This window comes from Vipera ursinii (genome assembly GCF_947247035.1).
Source record: "Vipera ursinii genome assembly, chromosome: 2".
NCBI classification, from domain to species: Eukaryota; Metazoa; Chordata; class Lepidosauria; order Squamata; family Viperidae; genus Vipera; species Vipera ursinii.
In genome coordinates, this window is record NC_139513.1 from 135,818,934 (window position 1) to 135,832,455 (window position 13,522).

General features: G+C 38.3%; 1 protein-coding gene across 1 annotated transcript in view; it reads left to right on the top strand.

Moving 5' to 3' along the window:
- Positions 1-13,522, top strand: part of SMURF2 (SMAD specific E3 ubiquitin protein ligase 2) — a 100,544-nt gene that overhangs the window by 61,178 nt on the left and 25,844 nt on the right. Inside the window, exons 13-18 of the mRNA XM_083355451.1 lie at positions 5,253-5,367; positions 5,915-6,093; positions 6,770-6,907; positions 7,126-7,246; positions 9,361-9,562; positions 10,983-11,058. Coding sequence (XP_083211577.1) covers positions 5,253-5,367; positions 5,915-6,093; positions 6,770-6,907; positions 7,126-7,246; positions 9,361-9,562; positions 10,983-11,058 — 831 coding nt within the window. The remainder of the gene's footprint in view (positions 1-5,252; positions 5,368-5,914; positions 6,094-6,769; positions 6,908-7,125; positions 7,247-9,360; positions 9,563-10,982; positions 11,059-13,522) is intronic.

Consider the following 13,522-nt stretch of genomic DNA (forward strand, 5'->3'; position numbering starts at 1 on the left):
ATGGCTGCACAAAGAATCTCTTTGACAAACTGAATGACAAAAAGGACAAGTACAAAAAAGGGAAAGAGGGCCACATATCAGCAGTCAGACAGAACATGCAAAGATGAAGTCAGAAAAGCAAAGACTCAGGATGAACAAAGACTTGCAACAGAAATCAAGGAGAATAAAAAAAGTTTCTTATTGGGACAGAACTTAACAGAAGAAATTGAACAATCAAATACATTGGCAGAAGAATTAAATATTCAACAAATACAGGTTTTTGAAGATTGTAATGGAGAACATAATGGAAGGAAGTTTATTTGCACCAGGACAATTATATCAAGAGGTGAAAATAATGAGAAGATTTGGTGCTGTTGGCAGATTCTTCAATCCTTCAAAGGTGGAGACTGGAGGGCCACTTCAATATGATATAGTAATACAAGAATGCTTTGATGACCCTGAGGCAAAGAAGCGTAAAATGACATGGCAAAGGAAGAAAGCAAGAATAAGATTGAAGAAATATGAACATTTTTAAGAGGCCTGAAATGCATAATATCAAAATAGACAGGATTATATTGGGATTATGAGAGATTGTTTTGATGAGTAGATAAAAATACTGATTAACTAAAATAAAAATTAAAATAAAATAAAATACATATGTATGAATACTAATATTGAAATATTGAGTTTTTTAAATAACATGGGTTAAGATGTATATATGCTAAAAATGATAGAATGTAATTAATATACTTAGATGTAGAGACATGAAAGGATGTTGAAATGGAAGAAATTTTGGTTAATTTTTAACATGTGGAAACTATAAATGAGAAACAAGAATATTATATTGTCCTCCCCTTTTTTTTCTCTCCTCCTTACAAATTGGTATTTTAATGACTACTATTCTAAATATTGTATAATTGATATGGATATGGAAATGAGATAAATAAGAACTGCATTACATTACTAGGCATTGAAGAAAATTGTGTAAAGGGAAAGGAGGTTATTTAGCAATATGAAAATGAGAAATCTTAAACGTTTTAATTTCAATATCAATGTAAAATTAAAACTAGAAAAATAGATAAGGTGTTTGATGTGTTAAAGATGGAATGTTAAAATATGAAATATATTAAAAGTTTTATACACACACACACACACACACACACACCCCTATTAAATGACATGGGTAGCAATAATATGTTCCCCTTCATGGATTACTGCCTTGTCGTGGCGAAGGGGCTTGCGTAATTCAATGAAGCTATGAGCTATGCCGTGCAGGGCCACCCAAGACGGACAGGTCATAGCAGAGAGTTCTGACAAAACGTGATCCACTGGAGAAGGAAATGGCAACCCACTCCAGTATCTTTGCCATGAAAACCCTATGGACAGTAACAAAAGGCAAAACGATATGACGCTGGAAGATGAGCCCCTCAGGTCGGAAGGCGTCCAATATTCTACTGGGGAAGAGCAGAGGGCTAGTACTAGTAGTGCCAGAAAGAATGAAGCGACTGGGCCAAAGCCGAAAGGACGCTCAGCTGTGGATGTGTCTGGTGGTGAAAGGAAAGTCCGATGCTGTAAAGATTTTTTCTCCATAGGAACCTGGAATGTAAGATCCATGAATCAAGGAAAGCTGGACGTGGTCAAACAAGAGATGACAAGACTGATGAGGTGGCTGGATGGAGTCACTGAAGCAGTAGGGCTGAGCTTAAATGGACTCCAGAAGATGGTAGAGGACAGGAAGGCCTGGAGGAAGGTTGTCCATAGGGTCGCGATGGGTCGGACACGACTTCGCAGCTAACAACAACAACAGCAGCAATAAAATGTTAATTTAGATAAGAGATAGTATGTATTAAAGGGAAAAAGAGAGAGGAAGTATTGATTGTAATAACTTGGAGATTTGTAATAATATATATTTGTCTGAAATGGAACTATTGTAACCCGGACACCACGTTGCTTTTTAAAGATATTATTGTAATATTAGTACCCACGCGGTGGCAGTACCACGAGTGGGGGGGGTCTCGCCAGCTATTCCTGTGGCCAACAGGCCACAGTCTGGTACCGGGCCACAGACCATAGGTTGGGGACCCCTGTGCTAAAGAGAGAAGATGGCAAGGAAGTAACAAGCAGTAGGAAGAAAACAGAGCTGCTTAACTCACTCTTTGCATAAGTCTTCACACAAAAAGAAATTATAGCCCAACTTACCAAAAAAACTACTGCAAAAGACAAACTAGAAACAAAAATTAAAATAAGCAAGAAAATGGTAAGAGAACACCTATCTAACCTTGATAAATATAAATCACTGGGGCCAACAGATTACACCCCAGAATTCTGAAGGAGCAGGTGTTATTTCTGAACCATTGCACCATATCTTTCAAAAATCCTAGGGCACCAGGGAAGTACCTGAGGGTTGGAAAAGGGCTGATGTGGTTCCCATCTTCAAGAAAGGAAAGAAAAAAAACAGACCCAGGAAACTACAGACCAATCAGTTTAACACCAATACCTGGGAAGATCCTGGAAAAGATAATCAAAAAACAGATCTGTGAACAGCTAGAAGCAAACAAAGTTATAACTACTAGCCAGCACGGGTTTGTTAAAAACAGATCATGCCAAACCAATCTTATTTCATTCTTCGACAAAGTAAGTAAACTAATAGACCAGTGAAATACTGTGGATGTAGTATACTTAGACTTCAGTAAGGCATTTGACAAAGTAGACGACAACCTACTCCTTGGTAAACTAGCAAAAGATGGAATAGACAACAACAACAGATGGATTTGTAGCTGGCTGACAAACCGTACTTAACAAGTAGTGCTCAATGGTACCACATCCACACGGAGAGAGGTAAGCAGTGGGGTACTACAAAGCTCCGTCTTAGGCCCAGTACTCTTTAATATCTTCTTAAATGACATAGAAGAGGAACTCATCAAATTTGCAGATGACACTAAACTGGCAGGAATAGCCAACACCCCAGAAGACAAGCTCAGGATCCAAAAAGATCTTGGCAAACTTGAACAACAGGTCTTGAAGAAACTTGAAGAACGGCTGCAGGACTTGGGTTTGGCTAGTCTAAAGAAAAGAAGAAATAGGGGTGATATGATAGCAGTATTTCAGTATTTGAGGGGCTGCCACCAAGAAGAGGGGGTCAAATTATTCTCCAAAGCACCAGAGGGCAGGACAAGAAACAATGGTTGGAAACTGATCAATGAGAGGAGCAACCTGGAATTAAGGAGAAACTTCCTACAGTGAGGACAATTAACCAGCTTGGAACAGCTTGCCGTCAGAAATCGTGGGTGCTCCATCACTGGAGGGTTTTAAGAAGAGATGAGACAGTCACTTGTCTGAAATGGTATAGGTTCTCCTGCTTGAGCAGGGGCCTGGACTAGAAGACTTTCAAGGTCCCTTCCAGCTCTATTCTATTCTAATTTCTTGAACAGTTCTGTCTTGTACAAGTAAAGAAATGAGGAATAGCTATCTTGGGTGGTTCTTAATCTTTTATATTTGTACTGTACATAAACATCAACCAGTGCTTTATGAGCCTCTTAGTAGCAAACCCTCTTTCCTTCCATTCAAATTTAATCCACAGTTTTCTTTAGTAACGTTTTATCTATATTTTTAAAGTAGAATAGCGTGCTTCTAAGTAATGTTTGGCAGTTGTCTTCCAATTCAATTCATTTTGGCATGAACAAACCTATCGGCAATGAGATTAAGTGAATTAGAGCCAGAAAAGTAGATCTCTGAAGGGCTGGGAAATTCTATTCATTGGTGGTGGGAGGAGGTTTCCGTTACTTAAGCTAATATTTACCAAGGGAAACAAGTTTATTTAGCACTTCAAAATGTAAACTTTTAAAGTAATAGCAAGTGATGGCATATTTCAGCATATTTTAGTATGCTGAGGCTGAGTTGAACCATATGCCATGAGACTGTCATAATCAGAATTACATTTCCAGTGAGCAGAAGCAGTAAAAAAAAGGTTTCATGGTAATTTAAATTGCTAAGACATAGTTTTGTGCCCTTAAATTAATATCTATTTTAAATCTAAAAAAGTAAATGCCAACAGTTCTAACTGGATTAATGATTTGTTTTCTTTTATTTTCCTTTTTGTACATACAATTTTAAATAGAAAAAAATGGTTCAGTTTAGCTTAAAATGCTATTTTTTTCTTTTTCTTTTGGATTTTCTGAGTAAATATGTTAACACTTTATTTGTCTCTTTTTCTTAAATACAAAATAGTAAAATACAGCTTGAATCCTAGAACATAACTGTGTAATTTCTACCAGTGCTTTCTTCCTGCTGTACTTCCTTACTTTACAGAGTACTTCTCCATGGAAATACAGCTAGTCCTTGACTTACAGCCATTTATTTAGTGACCATTCAAAGTTACAAAGGCACGGAAAAAAGGATTTTATGATCATTTTTCACATGACTGTTGCAGCATCCTCAGGGTCATGTGAACAAAATTTGGAAACTTGGCAACTGGCATGTATTTAATGATAGTTGCATTGTCCCAGCCGTGTGTGTGTGTGTGTGTGTGTGTGTGTGTGTGTGTGTGTGTGTGTGTGTGTGTGTTCTGCGATCACCTTTTGTGTCCTGACAAGCAAAAGTCATTGGCAAAGCCAGATTCGCTTAACAACCACCCTACTTATTTAACAATAGCAGTGATTCACTTAACAAGTGTGGCAAGCAGAGTGGTAAAATGGGGCAAAAGTCACGTAACAGCTGCCTTGCTGAACAACAGAAAGGTTGAGCTCAATTCTGATTGTATTGCTAAGCAAATTTGATTTGTGCTTAGATTGTAAGCCGCCCTGAGTCTTCGGAGAAGGGCGGGATATAAATGGGATTAAAAAAAAAGTCAAGGGCTACCTGTATAAAATGCTAAGCAAGGAACTAAAGCTGCTTCTCTCTTTTCTTGCCACCCTAATCCTTCCTAGCCTTTGTCCCAACTATTTTTTCTAAAATTTCATTTTTTGCCCCACTTCCTTCCAAAATTTAACAAAGCATCTTGTATAGATTTCAAACACTTGTTGGCAGCTGTTTTTTTTCAGAATGTTGAATTTTGTAAGCGGTATAGTTGCTAAATTATTCCTTGCTACAAAATGGAGTATGAAATGATAAAAGCTCAGGCAAGGCAGTAATCTGCTGAATTCAGACACTGTAAAGTGTTGGCCTTAGGGCACAATAATGAATAATTGCTGTTTCATCCTTGGGACATATTATCACCTTTTTCCTAAGGCTTCATTGAAAGTTGTCTTTTTATGCAGTGTTTGTGTTTTCTTCAGGGAATGGCTGTATTTGCTATCCCATGAAATGCTGAATCCGTATTATGGCCTCTTCCAGTATTCCCGTGATGACATCTATACTTTACAGATAAATCCAGATTCTGCTGTTAATCCGGTACGACAAAATACTTTAAGGCTTATGCTGTATTTGACCAGCAGGTTTAAATAATTGTGAGCCATTAGATTAAAAAAAATGGATGGGCGCAAATCTCCTAAGAAGTTTACGTTGTAAGAAAACATTAGGCTAAATATAAGGACATTTATATTCTGTGATGGCACAGTGGTTAGAATGGAGAATTATTGCATCTAATTCTGCTGACTGCTGGCTCAAAGTTGACGACAGCCTTCCATCCTTCTGAGGTTGGCAAAATGAGGACCCAGATTGTTGGGACCAATAGGCTGACTCTGTAAACTTAGAAAGGGCTATAGGCGTAAATGCTATTGCTATTATTTAATCATAAGATTGGCTTAGAAAATGAGTTTTTGAATAAAAATAATTTATACACAATCAGATGTCCATTGGTGGAAGTAAAACAAATGCTTTTATTACTCTTACTTATCTTGTGATATTTGATAGAACCTGCTGTACAGTAGAATATGCTTAGAAGTTGTGCTAGAAGAATCTGATTTGATCCTAATTATATATGTTCTTTCAATTCCAGGAACATTTATCCTACTTCCATTTTGTTGGTCGAATCATGGGGATGGCTGTGTTTCACGGACATTATATTGATGGGGGCTTTACGTTGCCTTTTTATAAACAGCTGCTAGGAAAGCCAATTACATTGGATGACATGGAATTAGTTGACCCAGATCTTCACAACAGCTTAGTATGGATACTGTATGTATTTATCCCTTTAAAATTACACTGTTTCTAGAATGGATATATACCACTCATTTTTATTTAGTGGCTTTGTTAAACTAAATTAGGATTATTTAAATTCTTTCAAATATCCACTCCTTGCCTCTTGAAAGTTATTATTTCTTTTGAGCTGCTCTGTGGCAAAAAAATATAAAGGATGCATTTTTAACTTTTCTTAAATTTATTTTTGTTCCAAAATTTCTCCCATATACTTGAATTTACATACTGTACCCCTCCATTAATTCAGTAGGTTCCACACGTTATGTTTATCGACACTAAAAATAATCTACCAAATGCCAGAAATTCATCCTCCCTTCGCCTCTTAAACTAAAAATAGGAGAAACAACTATTCTTCAATTGTCATTTTAGTTTTATAATCGTTTGAGAGCCTCGTGGGGAGACTGATAGCTTTGGCAAGTCTCCATTTTGAGTGGAAAGATTCTTCATATTTCAGAATGTTTTAGAATTTCATTAATTCTTTTATGAGAAAAGTTTAGCGAAGAAAAAGAAGGGGAAAATACACCGCCTATTTAGACTGATATTGTAGAGAGAGCTCTATGGAAATAAATATTTGGTATTATTTTGTTTGAGACTAAAAATGCGCAGTACGCCTAGACATTCACAGTTTAATTATTTTTATGTATTTTTTTCCCAGGGAGAATGATATTACAGGAGTCTTAGACCATACATTTTGTGTGGAGCACAATGCATATGGTGAAATCATACAGCATGAACTTAAGCCCAATGGCAAAAGCATTCCTGTCACAGAAGAGAATAAAAAAGAATATGTCAGGTATTTTAAAAGTTTACTTGTTAATGCTGTTCTGTCCAGAGAGAATTGTTATAAATTAATAAGGTACATTTAGCACCTAAACGTTTTGTATTAATTTATTTTACAATATTTTGATTGCCTTCCCCCTGTGCCTTAGAACAGTTATTTCAGGTAACAGAATCTGTAGTTTGTGGACAGAAAAAAAACAACATTGAAGTGACAATTGTGTTTCTTTGCAGGTTATATGTAAACTGGCGGTTTTTAAGAGGAATCGAAGCTCAGTTCCTGGCTCTGCAGAAGGGTTTTAATGAAGTAATTCCACAGCATCTGCTGAAAACATTTGATGAGAAGGAACTAGAGGTTAGTTTGTTAATTATCAATGTTTTCTTCTACATGCGTGTGTGTGTGAGAGAGAGAGGGCATGTGGGAACTTTTCCTCTTTTCTGATGCATTTTCAGCAAAAATCATGCAGAGGCATAGATTATGCAGACTCTCAGATAAACACAAGAGAGGCACAAAGTTGTGCTTTGTAAGTGTGGCCAGTAATCGGAGCTGAAGATGAGCAGCTCATGAGATGTTTGTAGAAGTCCTGTCTATAAGATCTTATCATTGTAAACCAGATTTACCTAGTATGAAAAGATGGAGAAGTCTGTAACATTCTCTACTTTATGAGCTTTGTCATTCTCGTTCTGTTCTGTTCTGTTCTGCTAGACTGCCTGTTCTCCTCACTCCAAAAACAGAAGTTCCAGATCTGCCTCTTGCTAGAAACTGGGCAGTTGAAAAAAGAATGCCTGCCAGCCCCAAACTCCTCTGGCTAGAATAACATGTATTGGTTTTTATTTAAATTTAAACGAAGTAACATCACATTGAATGTTTGTTTTTGCCCAAATTACTTTGGTCCCCAGCAGGTCCCTCAAAAATTTGTGAGATCTTCAGTCTGGAAAACATCATAGATGACTGAGCTAAACAGTAGTTTCTGGCAGCTTCTGAATCAAGTCATACATTTCGTAGAAAAATAATTTTGATCACCATTTCCTACATAACGTCCCATATATTCTACCTCTTGTACAGTTGATCTTGCTTACGAGACCTGTCAGATATAGAAAATATGTGTCTTTTGTTTATTTATTTTATCATTCAGTTTTTATGATGCCCACTTGCCAAGCAATTCTGATTAGCTGTTAAAATTGGACCACTTCTGTTTTGGGGGGGAAAAATCCCTTCGGTCATCAAATTTGAAATTTATTTATTTATTTATTTATTTAGTTTTATATACCGCCCTATTCCCGAAGGACTCAGGGCGGTTTACAGGTCAAAATTTAAAAGACAATATAAAAGTTGAAATAGAAATAGAATTAAAATGAATTAAATTAATTAATAGCCCAACAAATTAAAACAAAGTTTAAAAACTTAAAACCCCTCAGTCCAGGCCAGATAGATCAAAGAACCAGGTTTTCAGGTCCCGGCGAAATGAACGAAGGTCGGGGGCGGTCCGGAGTTCCACAGGCAGATCATTCCATAGGTCAGGCGCGCCCACAGAGAACACCCTCCCTCTGGGGATCACCCGCCGGCACTCCCTGACCGGCGGCACCCTAAGGAGGCCCTCCCTATGTGAGCGCACAGGACGATGGGAAGTTGATGCTGGCAGCAGGTGCTCCCTAAGATAATCTGGGCCCATGCCATTTAGGGCTTTATAGGTCATCACCAGCACCTTGAATCTCACCCGGAGGGCAACTGGAAGCCAATGCAGCTCGTGGAGAAGAGGCGTTACACAGGAGTATTGGGAGACTCCCATCACAACTCGCGCGGCTGTATTCTACACCAGCTGAAGCCTCCGAGTGGTCCTCAAGGGCAGCCCCATGTAGAGACCGTTGCAGTAGTCTAACCGGGAGGTCACGAGCGCATGAGTGACTGTGCGTAGGGCATCTCGGTCCAGATAGGGCCGCAACTGGCGCACCAGACGAACCTGGGCAAAAGCCCCCCTGGTCACGGCTCCTATATGATTTTCCAAACTGAGCCGTGAATCCAGGAGGACGCCCAAGTTGCAAGCCCCATCAACGGGGGGGTAACACCTCACCCCCCATAGTTAGCGATGGACAAAGCTGGTTCTCCCGAGATGCCGGTATGCACAGCCACTCAGTCTTGGCGGGATTGAGTTGAAGCCTGTTTCTCCCCATCCAAACCCGGACCGCCTCTAGGCAATGGGACATCACGTCGAGGGCATCACTGGGTTGGTTCGGGGTGGAAAGAAAGAGCTGGGTATCATCAGCATACTGATGATACCCCACCCCGAAACCACGAATGAGCTCACCCAGTTCACCCAACTGTCATTTCATACTGGGCCTAAGGCAATTATCATTAAAAGTTAAACAGTATCTTCTTTCTCTGTCCCCAAGGTTTAGTAGTTTCTGATTTTAAGTCATAGTTGCATGTAATTAATGCCATTTATCTTTTGCATGTGCTGTTTTCAATAGCTCATCATTTGTGGCCTTGGGAAAATAGATGTTAACGACTGGAAGGCCAACACAAGGTTAAAACATTGCACCCCCGATAGCAACATTGTCAAGTGGTTCTGGAAAGCTGTGGAGCTCTTTGATGAAGAGAGGAGGGCTCGATTACTACAGTTTGTGACCGGATCATCCAGAGTGCCTCTTCAGGGTTTCAAAGCATTACAAGGTAAAAAAAATATCTCTATGGCTGTCTTGAGTCCAGTTTACTGCCACAAATATTATCCTTGCCAAAGTTGAGTTTCATAATATGTACTGCAAAACAGATTTTTGATTAAATCGTATTTGAAGGGGCCATGGCTATACTTACGCCCTATTTTCAGTGGGTAAACCTGCATACAATTCAATTCAATTCAAATTTAATTTTATTTATAAATTTGCTTCATCCATTCATCCAAATATTGGCATTATTTTATGCATTTAATTTGACCATGGTTGTCTTGGTAATAATTCCCATTTATTTTGCAGAGTATCAAACTCATATCTCAGATTTTTTTCCTTGTTTTACTTTATTTTCATGGGCACAGTGGGATCCACATCTTGTGTGCTGTGTCTCATAGCATATAACTTGAATTTTATAAGTATGCTAGTTACTAGTTCACGAAGGACATATCTTTAGAAACAGTGTATGCTTCTGGAGTTGTTTTACACATTAATTGAAATAATAGCTTTGATTTGCATAATTAGTGGTAGTCCAGTGTCCAGTATAAAGTCTTAGATCAACCTTAATGGAGTAAATTTGGGGAAGAAAGAACTTCCTCAGTAAGATATACTATGCACATATATCTTGTATTGACATGTGCTTGCCCATATGCACATCCTTCCTTGTACAGTATAATAGTGTTCGCTTCATTGACCTGTGGTATGTTCTTTGATTAATGTCGTGTAATACAGGTAGTCCTCAGCTTACAACCATTCATTTAGTGACCACTCAAAGTCACAAAGGTACTGGAAAAAGTGACATGACTGTTTTTCACGTGACCTTTGCAGCATCCCCATGATCATGTGATCAAAATTCAGATGCTTGGTGATTGGGTTATAATTTTGACAGTTGCACTATATCCCAGGGTCATGTGATCCCCATTTGTAACCTTCCCGTCTGACTTCTGACAAGCAAAGTCAATGAAGCTGGATTCACTTAACGACCGTCGTATTCACTTAACATCTGCAGTGATTTGCTTAACACCTGTGGCAAAAAAGGTCATAAAATGGAGCAAAACTCACTTAAAACCTGCCTTGCTTACCAATGAAAATTTCGTGTGGGGGGGTCAATTGTGGTCTTGAAACTCAAATACTTTGGCCACCTAATGAGAAGGAAGGACTCACTGGAGAAGAGCCTAATGCTGGGAAAGTTTGAGGGCAATAGAAGGGGACGACAGAGAATGAGGTGGCTGGATGGAGTCACTGAAGCAGTAGGCGTGAGCTTAAATGGACTCCAGAAGATGGTAGAGGACAGGAAGGCCTGGAGGAACGTTGTCCATGGGGTCGCGATGGGTCGGACGTGACTTCGCAACTAACAACAACAACAATTGTGGTCGTAGGTTGAGGACTGCCTGTATTGAACAGCATTGTCTTTGATGCAATTCCAGGTGCTGCTGGCCCAAGACTGTTTACCATTCACCAGATTGATGCCAGCACAAATAATCTGCCAAAAGCTCATACCTGGTAAGTCAGGAGTTGTTCTCTGTTAGCATTTTCTACATTGAAGTTATGCAATTAATTAGAGATATGGTTGTTAATGCTTCAAGTTCAAAAACATGATTAATCTAGTTCAATATAGAGTTATGTTACAGAAACCATTAATAAAAAGAATTCAGCATTGGCTATGTTGGAAATGTTGTGGTATAAAATGAATGATTATCCACGTTTATAAGTTGCATGTGTGCCGACTTACTTTTTCAGTTCTCCCGCTCAACTAACAAACTGATAAAAATCTCAAAACTCTTAAAGACACAGATGGACTCCACAGTCAATTGAGGTAGACCAATTCTGTGGTGGTACATTAATTTTCCAAATGATGTCAAACTTCAGTTCCAGCATCTCATCAGTGGTCGCGGTCCTTTGGACTTTGTGGAATTGTAATTCAACAATACCAAGAGGGGCAGCCTTACAAGACCCAGTGTTTGTGTTGGCTCCATCAAAGTGGGTTCACTTGAAATTAAAACTTTAACGTTACTACTAGTTGTTTTTTGTGCCAAGAGTTTCCTAAATATTAATGCAACCTGTGTGTCACATTGTAGTAATTTTTCAGCCATGTGTATAACTTCATAAAGCAGTGTGTTATTTTTAAAAATTTTTAAAAAAATTGATTAGCTCTAGGTAGGCTAATGTAAAATCCCTCCTTCGGTTTGTAAAATATGATTGTCCGATGCTCTAGATTTAAGTAAACTGAAGTGCACATGGTGATCAAGATTCAAACCTTGAAATGTGTCAACAAACCCTGTCTACATGCATAAGGGAACCCAAGTATTTTACCACTTGTTTAGATAACTAACATACTTTATTCATTTTAAGTCACTTGAATCACAATAAGTGGTTCCTTTGTGAGAACATTAAGGTGTGAGCTGAAAATAAAACTATAAAGATCACGGAATCTGCCTCAGTATATTGCCAGATCACATTTTACAAACCTTGGTGTAGTGATGTCAATTGATTACTTATTGGAAGAGAATTTCTTGGAGGACAAAATAGGCAAGCAATTTTGCCAATAATCTACATCTGTCTGTGTTTACATTCAGAATTGCTGATACCATGCGAGTGAAATCCAAAGAGTAGGTGTATGTGTGAAAGTCTGATACTCAGTCCAGGTGTACCTATTGGAAATAAATTCTGTCATTTACTTGGTGGCTTATCACAGAATGATAGAGTTCCAGATGACTGTTCTGTTTTCTGTATTTTATTTCGATCCTGGGATGGTGTAATGTTGCTTCCTCATCATCAGCTCCACAATTTATATATAAAGATTATTCATTTCTACCCAACTCTGGTGGGACCCTTCTCTGGTGGGAACCTTGCCCACTATGTATGCCACAGCTAAACGCAACACCCATGCCTGTGATATTCACATTGTTTGTGGTGACCATAGAGTCAGTCATCCTTCATCGTCATCCGTTAACATCATTGTATTTAAATTCTTTAATTTTCTTTCTTTTAACTTTGCTCTTCAAAATAATAAATCAATCCTTGGAAAGGTGCTTATCAATCCACTCTTGTCCTCCTTTCATAATCCTTACCATTTGGGCCATATTTCACAAGGCAGTATAGAAACAAAGTCCTCAGTCTTACATGGGTATTTATTTTGGATTTTTTTTTTGCACTAGAGAAGATCACACAGTAGATGAACATATTTACAAAACTGGCATTTAGAGAATCTGGTACATGTAGTCCTTGTTTACTAATGCCTTGTTTAACAACCATTACGAGAATTGGAAAAAGAAACAGTTTTGTGACCAATTCTTGTATTTACGGCTGTTACAGTGTCTTGCAGTCACATGATTGCCATTTGCGAGTTTCACAACCAGTTTCCAGCAAGCAGAATTGACAGAGAGTGCAGACATGAAATTATAAGTTATTATCATGTGAGGTCTCATTTTAAGGGCTAAGATGATTTGCTTAACAACTGAAGCAGAAATGAGATTTTAAGTCCAGCATATTCATACGATTTTTTATGTAGCAGTGTTTAATGTAACTTAGCAACTGAGTTGATGGTCCCAGTTGTGGCTGATAAGCAAGGACCACATGTACAGCATGCAATTTTTCCCTCAGTTCATTCTTATGATTCCAAGCTTATTGAAGAAAGCAAGAGACTTCAGGGCAAAGCCAACTATTGTACTCTCAAATTCTTAACACATTGAGAATCTTTTATAGAGGGAAAGCAGAGGGAACTGCTCTTATTTCAATAATTACTGTCTAATTCTGTGTTATACAGGAGAGGTTAAATCAATTTGCCAATATTCTTTGCCCACAGTCAGGCTTTGTTGCCGCCGCCACCACTGCCTTATCCAGAAATCAGATGATGCAATTAAAATTTAAATGTTATTATGGGCAGATTAATAGCCAGATAAAACAATAGATCAACTCTATCTTCCTTTTAATATATCTTCTATATTTGTCTTCTCTTTGGACCAGA